Source organism: Meriones unguiculatus, chromosome 6 (assembly GCF_030254825.1).
Source record: "Meriones unguiculatus strain TT.TT164.6M chromosome 6, Bangor_MerUng_6.1, whole genome shotgun sequence".
NCBI lineage: Eukaryota > Metazoa > Chordata > Mammalia > Rodentia > Muridae > Meriones > Meriones unguiculatus.
This window is the reverse complement of record NC_083354.1, coordinates 7,127,718-7,142,630: the sequence shown is the minus strand read 5'-3', so window position 1 is coordinate 7,142,630 and position 14,913 is coordinate 7,127,718. Positions and strand designations below refer to the sequence as shown.

General features: G+C 37.1%; 1 protein-coding gene across 1 annotated transcript in view; it reads left to right on the top strand.

The window, feature by feature from the left end:
* Nucleotides 1-14,913, top strand: part of Mei4 (meiotic double-stranded break formation protein 4) — a 191,645-nt gene that overhangs the window by 109,293 nt on the left and 67,439 nt on the right. Inside the window, exon 4 of the mRNA XM_060384692.1 lies at nucleotides 12,639-12,770. Coding sequence (XP_060240675.1) covers nucleotides 12,639-12,770 — 132 coding nt within the window. The remainder of the gene's footprint in view (nucleotides 1-12,638; nucleotides 12,771-14,913) is intronic.

Here is a 14,913-nt window from a genome sequence, read left to right as displayed (position 1 = left end):
GAATTGTATTGTAAAGCTATCTCTGTATTGTATGCATTGTATCTGTGTATCTGTATTGTAAAGCTATTTCTTAGGAAAATTCTGTAGTCATGGCTTGTCAAAACTGGTTGTGGTATGTATATGTTCCACAGTTTCCTGGAGAGTCAATGACATACTATTGAAACATAGTTGGATAAGTCATCATTGAAGACAGACTACCTAATATAGGTCACATACACTGCTCATAAGTGACCTAAGTTGATATTTACCCCAAATTGAGAAGTCGGAGTAGTACTGGCTTATTTTTTTGTTATGTATTATCTCAGCCTTGTGGGGATCTTAATTTCCTGCTTTTTTTTTACCATATTTTATGTATCTTGGCTTGGCTAAGTATGAGAATGCTTAGCCCTAAGACCTGTCAATTTCTGGTGGCTTTCTTTGCAGACAAAGCAACATGGAGGACTAGAGTTGGCATCCTGTTGGCATGTGGCATGTGTGCCGATGTCATTGTGAGCTGACATCTTTAGCAAACCTGAAATCTCTGCTTACTACTGTGCTTCTCCATTATATTGTCTTCCATGAAGCTCACATACTCTGACCATCCAGAGTCGAAGAAAAAAAAGTGGCACTGGTGAACCTGATGATGTGATTTTAGTGTTCATGTATTACACCTCCAAAAATGATCTTATGTTTGCAATGAGGGTGAAAGTTTCTTATGAAGCAGAAGTAATTGTGTATCAAAAGGTTCAAATTCCACAGAACAGGCACCCAGGCATCCATAAAAAGATCATTATGTATTTTATCCCCAAACATTTAACTTTGAGAAAATATCTGTCTACATAGTCCATTCAGGAAGAGCACACTGTAAAAGTCTGCTTTACTGAATCACGTGTTTTTCCCAAAAGAATTCAGTATGGTCTATTTGTATGCTAAATAATAATCTACTCAATTCACAGTTTGAACTTTAATCCATCCTTATTTCCTCTTTATAACATAAGTAAGCAAGAGCCAGGATATGATAGCACAAACCTTTAATCCCAGTAGTCTGGAGATAGCGGTAGGTACATCTGTAAGTTCCAGGATGTTTTGGTGAGGCAATTCCAGGACACCAGCACTACACAGAGAAACTCTGGCTCAAAAACTGCATATATACATATTATATTTGTATATGCATATACATATATAATCTTTATATAATATACAATATATAATATAATATATGTAATGTACATGTGCATTTATATTTAACCTAGTATATTAAATTATGTATGTATGTATAACTAAACAATGACTTCTTGTAACACTGCATTTTTATCAAAATATGCTTCTTTTAAGATGGAGGACCTGATATAATCTCAGATGGATCATAGCCAATTATTTTTAAATGTTGATTAAGCAAGTTAATATGAATTAAAAAGAATAGTAGGATTCAGTCATATTTCAAGCTACTTGAAGATAGCGTAGTATCCAAGTGGGTTCCATAGTAATGGGAAGAGGGACTGCCTCTGACATAATCTGATAGGCCTGTTCTTTGATCACCTCCCCCTGAGGGGAGAGCAGCCCTACCAGGCCACAGAAGATGACAATGCAGCCATTCCTGATGAGATCTGATAGACTAAGATCAGAAGGAAGGAGAGGAGGTGGACTTGGGAGAGGCAAGCAAGAAGGGGGAGGGAGTGTAGGGCTGGGAGGGGAGGAGGGAGGGGCTTATGGGGGGATACAAAGTGAATAAACTGTAATTAATAAAAAATAAAAAAAAAAGATAAAAAAAGAAAATTTACCCTTAATCTTAAGTAAATTTACATTTTTATTTTACTAATAGTGCCCTGGATTCCTTGGCTACTATAGAATAGAATGCTATTATCTTGACCCTTATATATCATCTGCATGTAAAATCATGTGAGGTGATGTAACACTTCTTATTGGGGACACACTTTGATTTTCTGTTTTCTTGATGAGATAAAAACCTTGCCTTATTTTTTTATCATAGAGCATGTACATTTAAGACTTGCTGGATCATCTTGGCTCTTGTTATAATCAGACCATAAAACTGTTTCAAAAATACAGAATCAAATTTAATGTGGATTCAGCTAGCTGATATCTGATACTGAGAAGAGAGTTGTAATTATTCGCAATGCTGTGGAATGATCCTTATTCCTTTCACTGTTTCTATGTAATGCATCACTCTAAAACTTTGTTCCTTGAAGCAATAATCTCAACCCAGTCAACTGTTATCATCAGAAGAACAAAAAGCATATTGATAAGAGTGAACAGAAATTAGCCTCCATAAATAATCTGTAGAAATGCAAATTAGGTGAGACACAATGAAAATCCATAATGGAGGTTCCTTGAATACTATAGATAGAACTATCACATAACTCACTTATACCATGCTTAAGTATATACCCAAACAAATGAAAGTCAGTATAAAACAGAGCTATCTGCATACTCATGTTTATCAGAACAGTACTCAAAGCAACATTTTATGGAATCAGTGTAGTTTAGTGTAGAGGAATTTTAATCCAGCAACATGGCTGCTCTGGCAGGAAATCACATTCAAAGTTCTAGGTCTTCGTGATCCTGATGGAATATATAGGACCTTAGTACACACCTTTAATCCTTCTGGCTGGAATATAGACACAACACATTTTTAATCCCTATGACTAAAATTTAGTACACAAAAAAGTTAATCCCAAACAATGATGTCTAATTGAGGAGCCAACAAAGTGATGAATCAGAGAAAGATTTGACAGAATGAGTTAGAGATAGAGTAAGCCCAACTTTCAGGGGAATAGAAAGGAAATAGAAGCTACTTAAGAGCAACAGAGAGAGAGAGGGAGAGAGAGAGAGAGAGAGAGAGAGAGAGAGAGAGAGAGAGAGAGAGAGAGCAGGGAGTTCCTGCATACAGTACAGCAGACTTGAGAAGTATGGAACAGTTCATTTCAGTTGGTACTGGTTCGTGCAGTCCAGTTGAGAACAATTGAGTTCATTTGGGTTCATTCAGTTCTGTTTATTTCCATTCAGTTTGTGTAGTCAGTGCAGAACAGTTCATGGACTTCAGAGGCAGTTTTTCTAAGCAGAGCAACTCAGGAGAAGGTGAGAAAGGCCAGTTTGAAGTAATCAGCTTAGAGAGGAGTTTTGTGTTATAACAGCTGAGTTGAACCAGCCAGCCAGAGTTCAGAAAGAATTAGAAAGTGTGAGCTTATTCTGCACCAAGTCTCACAGGCTGCAAACATTCTAGGCCTAGGTTAACAGATGGGAGGCTGGAAGCTGAAGCTTTCAACGTCCAGGCTTATAGAAGATTAAATTGTATGAAGTCTAGGAGCTTCCATGCCTATACCTAGGGATAATTAGATAAAAACTTTTTGGGTTCAGCTTAGGTATGGCTCTTATCTCATCTCCTCATCTGAGGAAATAAAAACGGCATTTACAATTTAGCCTTTAAGGAGAACGAAATCCTATTTTCAGGAAATGAAAATGAAAATGACGTCATCATGTTAAACAGCATAAGCCAATCCCAGGAAGAAAAACACCAGGTTTTCTCTTCTGAGCAGGAAGCTAGACTTTTCAAATGTGTAAAAAGAAGAAAATCTGCTGTGGCTTCAGAGTTCGCTGAGTTCTTCCAGCTCTCTGCTAGATTCTTTGCCTCACATTGAATCTTCAGAATTTTTTGTGTTGCACTGAAAAACAATCAAAGAGGGTGTGAATTTGGGAGTATGTCCTGGGCCAAACCTGGAAGCAGTCTGGGTAATACTTTGATCTGTTTTTCTAGAACTGTCTCTTCCAAACAAGTTTAAGTTCTAACGAATCAAAATATTTCCAAGATGTGATTACTATCATCTTTGAATTGAAATAATAATAATATATAGAACTACAGCGGTGCCTTGGGATTTACACTGAAGAGCAGTTAGTTGATGTTTAGTGTCTGTAATTTCTGGTCAAGTAATTAGTGGAGTCTTTAAGTTTGTGTAAAAAAAAAAAAAAAAAAAAAGTAGAGCCGGAAGGTGTGAACAGGGATAGCATTAAAGACAAGAGACTCATGACCAAACCTTTGGCAGAGTACAGGGAATCATAAGAAAGAAGGGGAGTTAGTCTGATGGGGAAAGGATAGGAGCTCCACAAGGACCAATTATATCTGGGCACAGGGTCTTTTCTGAGACTGACATTCAACCAAGGACCATCTATGGATATAACCTAGAACTTCCACTCAGATGTAGCCTGTGGTAGCTCAGTAACCAATTTGTTTCCCAAAGTGAGGGGAACAGGGACTATTTCTAACAGGAACTCAATGACTGGCTCTTTGGTCTCCCCACCCCCGAAGGGAGGAGCAGTCCTGTTAGGCCACAGAGGAGGGCTTTGCAGCCAGTCCTGAAGATACCTGATAAAACAGGATCAGATGAATGGGGAGGAGGTCCCCCCTATCAGTGGACTTGGAAAGGGGCACGCACGGTGGAGATGAGGGAGGGAGGGAGGGACTGGGAGGGAATGAGGGAGGGGGACACGGCTGGGATACAGAGTTAATAAAATGTAACTGATAAAAAAAAAAAAAAAAGACAAGAGACTTGCATGTAATGGCAGGAATTTAGTGAGGGCTGGTTGAAATTGAAAGCTAACTCTGGGCCGCATGTGTCCGTATTATTTAGCAGTTGCAATCTTGCCAACTCTTCATCATTTATGAACTATTTTTAAAGGATTACATGGAATCATGTTGCATGATTTATATTGGCAATACATCTGTATTCTTAATTGTCCCAAATATTTAGCTTTGTATGCTTACCAAAGGCAAATGAACTGGACTGGGTTGAGCATGTGTCAAGTCATACTGATGCAATAAGAGTTAAGCTAGTAATAGACAATAACGATTTAAATATCTACAAATAATGATCGTTTTAAAACATCTACTGATGGATAAAAAAAATAAAAGCAAAAGTTGGGTGGGATAACTGTGTGTTAGAATATCTAGAAATGATAGTGTTTGGATTAGTTCAGCTAGTTCTGTTGTTAAGAAATTGTGTTTATAATTGTATGTCTGTAGTACAGAAAAAAAAAACAACCTCCTGTGTAGGCATGAGGAGGGAAGAGTAAGTGGAAGTTAAAAAGGAAAGGACAAGATTGCTTGGAGACATGTTAGGAACAAGAAGTGACTGATGAAGTGTTACTCCAGTACACAGGCAGGCATCAAGGGCAAAACAAAGCAACCTTTTACAACTACAGGAAAGATAGGCCTGCTTGCTCTGTAACGGCAGTGAGAAGGGAAGTAGTAACCTGCTTGTGTTAATAAAAACGTCTTGGTCATAAAATATTATCCCCGTACTTCAAGTGTTCAACAGGAGTGACATGAACGGTATTAGAGAGATGCCCTGAAGGACTCTCTGCCCGTGGTGTATACAGTGAGGGCACATTCAGAAATTAGTTTTAGTCTCTGGTGGACAATAAATCTGCTTCAGCTCAATAGAAATCAACTCACAGACAAACAAAAAAAAAAAAAAAAGGAAAATAAAAGGAAAAAAGTGAATACCCAGATGATGTGAAAGAAAATCAAATAAAGCCCTGGGAGTGAGAGGAAATCAGTGATTGGCATCCCTGTACCACCCTCCTGATACAGAACCTGAGGCCATTTTTCTGATGGGTATTTTTGCATGTTGCGTAAGCTCCTGACTACAAACTCTGACTTTGCTGTATCTCAAAGTAGCTATTGATGCTTTAGATAAGCAACCCGGCCTGTCCCTTCTTGTCCTCACTATCATTTTTTTTCTTTTATTTTTTCACTTGTAGAAGGACAAGGAACGGACTTTGCAGCCAGTCCTGAAGACACCTGATAAACTAGTATCAGATGTAAGGGGAGGAGGTTCTCCCTTATCAGTGGACTTGGAAAGGGGCAGGGAGGAGATGAGGGTGGGAGGGTGGAATTGGGAGAGAAAGGGGGTGTGGGATACAGCAGGGATACAAAGTTAACAAACTGTAATATTAAAAAAATAAAAATTAAAAAAAGGACAAGAAACTTGATACACACAGTGCTGTCTAATAGATAGTGAATTCTTGAAAACTTCAAGGCTTGAGCTGGCAGGACAAAAGATATGCCCAGACATTACTTTTCTCTAAAATGTGGGTGAAGCACAACGGAGAGTCTAAATTAAATAACATGATTCCCACAAAATCTTCCTTCCAGAGCAAGGATAAAAGTGTTTTTTAACTGTATAGAAAAGAATGTACTCCCGAAGGTCAGATCTGATCTTTTCTCCCATACATGTCATTTCCATATTTTCCTACTTTATTATGTCCCTAGATTGGACTCCTATTTTAAATCTTTATTTTTACTCTGTGTGTATTCATGTGTTTATTCCATTTGCATGTTATGGCTTCAGAGGAGAGAGTGGATGATGGATTGTCTGGGATCAGAGTAACAGGTAATAGTGGGCTTCCATGTGGGTGCTGAGAATTGAAACCAGATCCTCTGGAAGAGCAGCCAGTACTCTTGGCCACTGAGGCATCTCTCCACCTTCTCCATTTTTATTTTTTTTAATAAGTTAGTATCTCCATGTAGGAAAATAAAAAATAAATTCAGCAATGCAAATATCTATCATCTGTCTATCTCTGTATATATATAAAAGATTCAATAATGCATATATACTATATAATATATACTAAATATTATATATATTTATATGTATATATTATATGTAAGTGTATCTATCAAAAATATATAATATATAATATATATTTGCATTGTTGGGTGTTTTTGATGGTATTTTGTCAATGGTTTCAGGGCTGACCACTCTGCTTTGTGTAACTGCTAAGGTGCATCAGTCAGTTTTTACCTGTAGTTCTTTGTCTAGAGGTGGGAATTTGTGAAATTTTTCTTTGTAGTTATTTTCTTAAATACTTGTAAAACCAGCATTTTATCATATCTAATTTCTATTCTTCTTATGTAGGATATATATCTGTATTCAGTTCATTTCTATTACATATTTGTTATCTTTATTGTGAGCAATAATTATAGACAATAAAACTAGTCTTTTTCTTTTTTATACTCTATGTACTTAAACGTTTGAATTTATCCTTCCTGACAGCTCCTTGCATCTTTTTGAATGATGGAGCCCTCTGTGAAGATAGTGGTAGTAAAATTCTATGAATGAGTAGACTAGAACTCATACACATAAGAAACTAGCAAGCTGTTCCCTTTCTCTGCCAGAGGGGCACAAAAGCCTTAGCAAGTAGTAAGATTCTTTCATACAGAAGTACTCTCTAAATATGTCTTGAGATTTGGTTTTAGAGTACTGATTTTCTACCTTTCTTTCCTTCCTTCCTTCCCTCCTTTTTCCTTCCATCCTTTCTTTTATTTTTCTAGAAGTCATTCCACTATCATCATCTGATGTCTCATGAATAATAGAATTTCTGTACTTACAGTTTGGGTTTATGGATCCTCAATCATGTTTTCTTTTTTAAGAATTTTTATTTTCATAATACTTATTCTTTGTTGTGATTGCTATATACTTCACTTCTTTTCTTCACCTGTTTTGTATCTCAGTTATGTTTGATTTGTTTTTTTATTGTGGCTCTTTTTTCTCACTGTTCAACTTATCTATGATGTTACTAACCCATCCAAGAAACATCAGTTTCAAGATATGCTAAGTTTTGATGTAAACAAACATGACATATGACACGTAAAAGTATATATAAAAACTTAAAATAGGGCCAAAGATGGTGGCCTTTAATTCCAGCACTGAGGTAGGAGGATCTCTATGTGTTCAAGACAAGCCTAGACTACAAAGCAAGTTCCAGGCTAGCCAGGGTGGCATAGAGAGATCATTCAGTCTTCATGTGGGTACCCTAGAAAGAGGAGCAGAGGTTGTCTCTGACATGGACTCTCTTACCCACTCTTTGATCACTGTGCAGCCTTGCCAGGCGACAGGGGAAGAGGATCCAGGCAGTCGTGATGAGTCTTGACAGTCTATGGTCAGATGGTAGGGGAGGAGGGATTCCCTTTTCTGTGGTTTAAGGGAGGGGAATAGAGGGAAAAAGGGGGTGGGATCAGGAGAAGACTAGGGAGGCGGCCTACAATTGGGATATAAAGTGAATAAATTATAAAAATAATACAATTATATGTGTATTTAAATAGATGAACCCAAGTAAAGGTAACCAAGCCTGTTGCACAAAGTGGTTACCTTTATCCTCTCCCTGATAAACTGACCCATATTTCATACCTTGATTGTACTGTATCTGTCCTTTGCTGACTCATTTCATATCTTGATTGCATTTCTCCTTCTTGAAGACTAATTCTGCTTGATACAGAAAATTACATTTTATTAAATACGAGCATTTTGATGGTGATAGACTATTGAGGTTTTCATTGCTCTGTTGAATAACTATGTTGTTGATCTTATTATCTTTTTTCTTTTAATATGCATTACAGTTCTTAAGTCTATAAACTTTATTGTTCAATAAATTATTTTCCTTTACCCTTTCATGGTTTTTCTTTCCTCTTGTTCTCCCTGCCACTGTTTTTCTTATTTACCAGAATCCTTCCCAGAGCACTGTACATTCTAGGCCAGGCTGCTGTATACTCTATCACTGATCAATAGAGCTTCACCCTCTGCTCTTCTTTCTTCCTTCCATCAGTCTCTTCTTTCCTTTTTCTTTCTCCTTTTTTTTTTCAAATTCTGAATAAGCTATGCCTCTTGATTCTCTTAAAACCTGTAGCTGCTTTTTATACATCACACAGTGCTTTTCATCTCTACCTGGTTTCCTTTCCTTCATTTTCCCAGTTTACTACCTTTCTCTTTAATCTGGTATTTATCTTCTTGGCTTAAACATTTAATCATTTTTTTCTTATCTGCAAATTTTTCTTAATACTCTGAGCAGTTTTATTCACAATAATTTTCTATCCTATACTTGATGTCTGACTAATGACTCATGTGTTTGGAAATCATGTTTGTCACTTTTATTATTGTTTTTTAGATGGTATCTTATTTTCAAGTTTATTTGTTCAGATTTTATTATAAGTCCATGTTTACCTGAATTTTAAACTGTAAAAATTCTGAAAACCAAAATTGGAAATTTCTTTTTCCCAAAATGTGTTTTGCATTTTTATGTTCCAAATGTCAGGAATAATTAGTTATTCTCCTCAATTTGTGGTTTCCTGGAATACTTGGTACTATAAATCTGAACCGCAAACCAAATATAGAGATGACTGCTTGGCAGAGTCTTAGAATAACTATTGCTACATGTTAACAGTACTGATAATACTAGTTCCGGAATGCTTCCTTTAAGTATTGTTGAACCTTTTTGAGGTTGAGGCATAATGCCAATGTTCATTTCATGCTCAGAAACCACACAGTAAAATTACAAAGAAGGAAAGAAGGAAGAAAAGAAGGAAGAGAAAGAAAAAACCTCTAATCTCACAAGGGCTGGGGATGGCACAGTGGTTATGAGCATTGGCTGTTCTTACAGCGAACTTGGTTTTGTTCCCAGCACGTGCATGATAGTCAATAACTATCAGGAACTCCAACTTCAGAGGACATGATGCCATCTTCTGACCTCTGTAGATATTGCAAGCACAGATGGCACACAGTTGTAATGTGTAGGCAAAACATACACATAAAATAAAATAATTTAAAATATATTTCAAGAATATTTTTGATTTTGTGTTGGGAAGTATTCATAGCTATCTTTCAGCATGAACCATAGGCTGCTTATAGCCCATATTCTGAGATTTATCTCTTACTTTCTAGAATACTCATGGTTTTCTAGAGCCTTCAAAATACCTGCTTTTTACCATCATGATAACCAATATAACACATCAACCCAATGTCTTGTGGAATAATTTGAAGATTGCAGTTCTTATAAACTAATGGCTAAGGGGCAACGGATTGACATAGATTTAAAAGTAGCAAAAAAAAAAAGTATGTGCTTGATAACTAAGCAAATGCAAACTTGCTTCATTTTGCCTACATTTAGGATCACCATGTGCCTACCAATGGTAAGCTAGAGGTAGAGGAAATGGTACCTCTGCACAAAAACACTACATAATCCTAGATGCCTCAATTGAATGAACCATCCTCTGATGTCTCAGCTCTTCCTACCTACATTGTTCCTATGTAGTGCACAGGGACAATGAATTGGGCGTGTGGTAGGAATTTTCACCCTCCATATTCCAAGAGTTTAATGTAACAGTGTACCCTGTGCATCCTCAATAGGTAGGACTTTGGCAACTGAGTTTTAAGGAAGAACTCTCTAACCTATAAGATCACAAATGAAGTTGCTGCTTCTGCGGTGATTACAAAGAACCTGTCTAATTAGATTCGGAATGATTGCTGAGGCAGACCCTCAGCAAGGAAATGCACACTGAGCATCTATGTCCAGTCTATTCTTCTGTAATGCCCTTTTAACTCAGGGGCTCAGTGAGCAGTCTCATCAGCAGAAATTAGCTCATCCTTGCTACACAGGCATTTGAGCAAAGATTATTAATAAAGGAAGATTTGATAGGGAAAAAAGAGGTTGATTTGGGTGTTGGGTCAGGCCTTCATTGTTATTTCTGGTCTTTATTCAGTCTCTCCAAAGTTTCCATTGTGTCTTAAAAGAGAAGAAGCTTTGATTATAACTTCAGATATATAGAGGGCATTTTAAGATAACATTTACAGAATTATAAACAGCAGTAAGAATTATACACGTCATTTTATTTATGAATTTAGTCAGTATAGTAGCTCTCTGTTGTTATACTGTAGATGAGGTCTTTATTTTGAAGTTGTCTGTATTCTCAGCATCCTTCACCAGCATAATTGCATCATTCCATATTCATAACATTTAGCTTTTCAGTGGCTAATAATTTAAATTTATATCCTCTACCCACCAATGCTTTGAAATTATTGTTAGGAATTGTAGCGTTATGTTGCCTATTGGGCACCTTACTAGGTGTCTGACACTATGCTAAGCATTTTCACTGTCTCAACTTAATGTGCCTAACAATTCTACAAAGTAATTACTGTCACAGTTGTCGTTTTGCATGTCTGGAATCTATGACACAAAAGGCCAAATAAGTGCTACTACAAATTCTGAAACAGCCAGACTAAGATTTGAATCAGAGGACATTAGTTAGAATCTCTAATGTAACCTCATCACTGCCATCACCACTTTATTACTCCTCCAAAGTGTCCCTCATTCTCAGTAAATTTTGCACTTATGTGCTAAAGAATTAAAATGTGGAGAAGGGTACACACACAAAGCATCAGTTAAAATAGCCATCTGAAATCTCTCAGCTCAGATAAAGGCATGTTTTTCTTTAATTACAAAAATGAAAATGTTGTAAAGAAATGTCATGCTCCACCTTCATGAGCAGTCTGAATCTTAAGCAATTATGTTGTTAATAAACAATGATAAGGAAATATCTAAGTGTCCCTATGGCAGTATATTTCCAGAATTAGGTTATCTTAGGCTACTGTGAAGTATAAGCTATATATTCCAGAATCATGTGAATATTTTCATTACTCTGTAGCATTGTTATTATTGTCATTGTGAACTCCTAAAAGAATATGTACAGTTAAAGTACCTGTAAACATATATTTATCTTAAAAGACACGGTGCAACATTTAGTAGTTTCACCTGGCATATGTAGCACTGAAATTGATGTCTCCTCAGTGTTATTTAAACTCACAGAAAACAGTGATGGAATCTGGCCAGTTCTGTTTCAAGCCTCTTTTCTTCAATTGTGTTAAAGGTCATATTACATGAAGTCCTGCTCACGAGTTTTATATTTTACAGTATGATTTTTGATATTTTTGATCACACGGCTTCATTTCCAATAGCAGAGATGTGATATGTTGTTTCCTGTTGGCATTTGTGGTTTTCTTAAAGGTGGGTGGTTTGTCAGGATAGTTGAGTGGATAAAAGCTTGTCGCTGAGCCAAATGATCAGAATTTGATCCCAGGAACCCACACATGCAAAGAGAGCACCAACTCTCTTAAGTCTTCCTTTGACCTATGCTTGTACATTTTGGAACTTTTACACACTCATGCACATAGACACACAAACATGTACCCACACTATAAAACAGAGAGATGGATAAGCAGATAGATAGATAGATAGATAGATAGATAGATAGATAGATAGATAGATGAAATGATTAAAAGAACTAACAAAGAGAACTCAGACCATCACCTATTTTTTCCTCGTAACTATGAAGCCTGACTCCTGGTAAATAGGGAACTGGTTCACCCCATCCTCTCCACTGTGGAAGTGAGATACACAGAAGACCCCTAGTCCTCAGAGCCTTCAAAGTTCACCCACCACCTTTTAAATCTACTTGGGTATATGTCTGCCTGTCTGTCTTCTATCTAGTGAGGACATAAAGTGAGTTTTATTATCTTCTTTCTTCATTTTGAATGTAGTCTCTTAGGTGTTCTAAACTCATCCTTAACGACAGTTCAACTTCTTCCATTTTAGCACTGTGATACATGTAAAACTTTTGACATAAAACCACAGGACCTACATTAGAATAATTTGTTCATATTATCTCTCAGTACTAACCCCAAACTATGCCAATATCTTACCCTCCTCCCAGGGCTTACCTCCCAGGGCTTACCTTAGCAACGGAGGTCTTGGAAGTTGTCTGTTAAGGATGCTGATGTGAAGGAAAGTATGTTCTCACTCATCTTCATTTGCAGTTCCAGGTGCAGCATTATGTCTCACAGAGTCTAGTGACCTTAGGAAGCTGCAGCTTGTTGAGGAAGTCGATTGTATCGCTACTGCTATCGGAGGTAAACAGCTTTGTGGACGACCTGGGAGCCATCATTCAGGTACACGGAGCTTGAAGCTGTAACTCATTAACGGTGCTTAACACAATTATCAGCTTTTGGCTTTGTTCTCTCTCTCTTTTTTTCTTCCCACATTGATTTGGTACAATTTCATTTGTTCACATATATTGTATTATCTCAAATATATGTGAATATTCCTGCCTACTGAATTTATGGAAAGGTACTTCAGCCAGGATGGCTTTTGTATGCTTCCTTGTTATTTTTGTTTTGTTTTGTTTAACTAAACTTCTCTTGTCTGGCACACATATACCAAATTTTCTGTCCTTTTTAGCAAAGGAATATTCAGACAAATAGACTGAAATATTCCCAGTGGTAGTATAAAGAGAAAAACTGAAAAAAGAAAATTTGGATACAGGAGGATCCTAAATAGAGAATGGTTCTTCTACCCAATTGCCTGAGAGAATTTTCCAGCTGAATTTTAAATATCCTGTTGCCAAGCCATACACAATCCAATTAAACAGAGGTCTCTGAAGTGGGATGGTGGGTATCAATATTGTAAAAGTATGCCTGGTAATTCTGCTATTCAGCCTAGGCTTAATACCAGTGCTCCCCGCCCTTTCATGGGTACAAAGCTTTGCTTCCCAACTTTGATAAACATGTAAAAGGAATATAAGGCATTCCCAGATTTTGATGTTGGTAATTGAAGCTACTTGTGCTTACCTTATGTCATTTCATTATTCTTACGGATTCTTCTCTATTGTAGCATTCCATAGAAATCAGAAACGAGTTGACTATTTAGGTAAAAGAAATTTAATGATTCAAATCAACTGTAGAGTTTTAAAGTGCTTTTCAGCTAGGTGCTTACCTCTTCTCTACATTTATTGGATTGCTTTTAAAACTGTTATTCTAGTCTTGTTAGTGGATACCATGTTATATCAGCAACTGTTAAAGTGATTCTGCAAGGTAGGCTCATAAAGTCACTGTCACAGATCTAAAGGGGTAAAAATAAGTCAAGCTGACTGCTGTAAAAAGAACAAAATGTTGAAATAAATGAGTGGTGCTATTTGTATGAGTTCCAAGGTCAAAGAACTGGTCATAATAGTTTACAAGCCCAAAGTACTTCCTGTCAAAGAAACAACGTTAAAAATAATGATTTGAGTACAATCAGGATAGGCTAGCAGAATGCAAAGGAACTGGGTTGTTGTGTGATGAGAGGTGTCTCAGGGATTCTGAGAAACAATATGGGTTTGGTACTTAACAGGAAACAATGTGTGAAATAAGTTTAATTGAACTGAAATATTTGTTTGAAGTATAAGAACAAATTAAGAAGTCAGAATTTTATCTGCATATTTCATTTAATTTTTAAATTTTTTATTTTATTATTTTTTACAATTTATTCATTTTGTAGTCTGGTTGTAGTCCGTTCCCTCATCTCCTCCCAGTACCTCTCCCCTTCCTCTTCCCTCCATAGCAGCCCCTAGTCCACTGAAAAGGTGAAGTCCTCTTTCCTTACTATCTGACTCTAGCCTATCAAGTCTCATCATAACTGTCTGTTTCCTCTTCCTCTGTGTTCTGGTAAGTCCACACTGCCAGGGGGAAGTGATCAAAGAGCAGGCAACAATTCATTTCAGAGAATCTGTCCCTGCTCCCCTACTCACTTGGAGATTGGTCAAGTTCTTAGCAGGGAGTCTAGGTCTTCTCCCTGCATGGTCCTTGGATGATGTATCAAGTCTTTGTAAGCTGCCTGGGTGCAGAATATTGTTGCTGGTCTGCTTGTGGAGCCCCTGTCCCCTCCAAGTCCTCCACTTCTTTCATAAGACTTCCTGCACTTCTTCCAAAGTTTGGCTGTGATTCTCTGAATCTGCTTCTATCCCCTGCTGAGTGGAGTCTTTCAGAGAACATCTGTGATAGGCTCCCTTCCTGTTCCCTTTCTTCCCCTGCTTCCTGTTTGCCCTTCTGAATGAGAATTAAGCATCCTCCCTAGGGTCTTCCTTGTTGCTTAGCTTCTTTGGGTCTGTGGATTTTAGTATGGTTATCCTGCACTGTAGGTCTAATATCTGCTTATCATGAGTGCATACAATGTGCATATTTCTGGGTCTGCGTTTCCTCACTCAAGATGATATTTTTAGTTCCGTCCATTTGCCTGCAAATTTCATGATTTCTTTGTTTTTAATAGCTGAGTAGT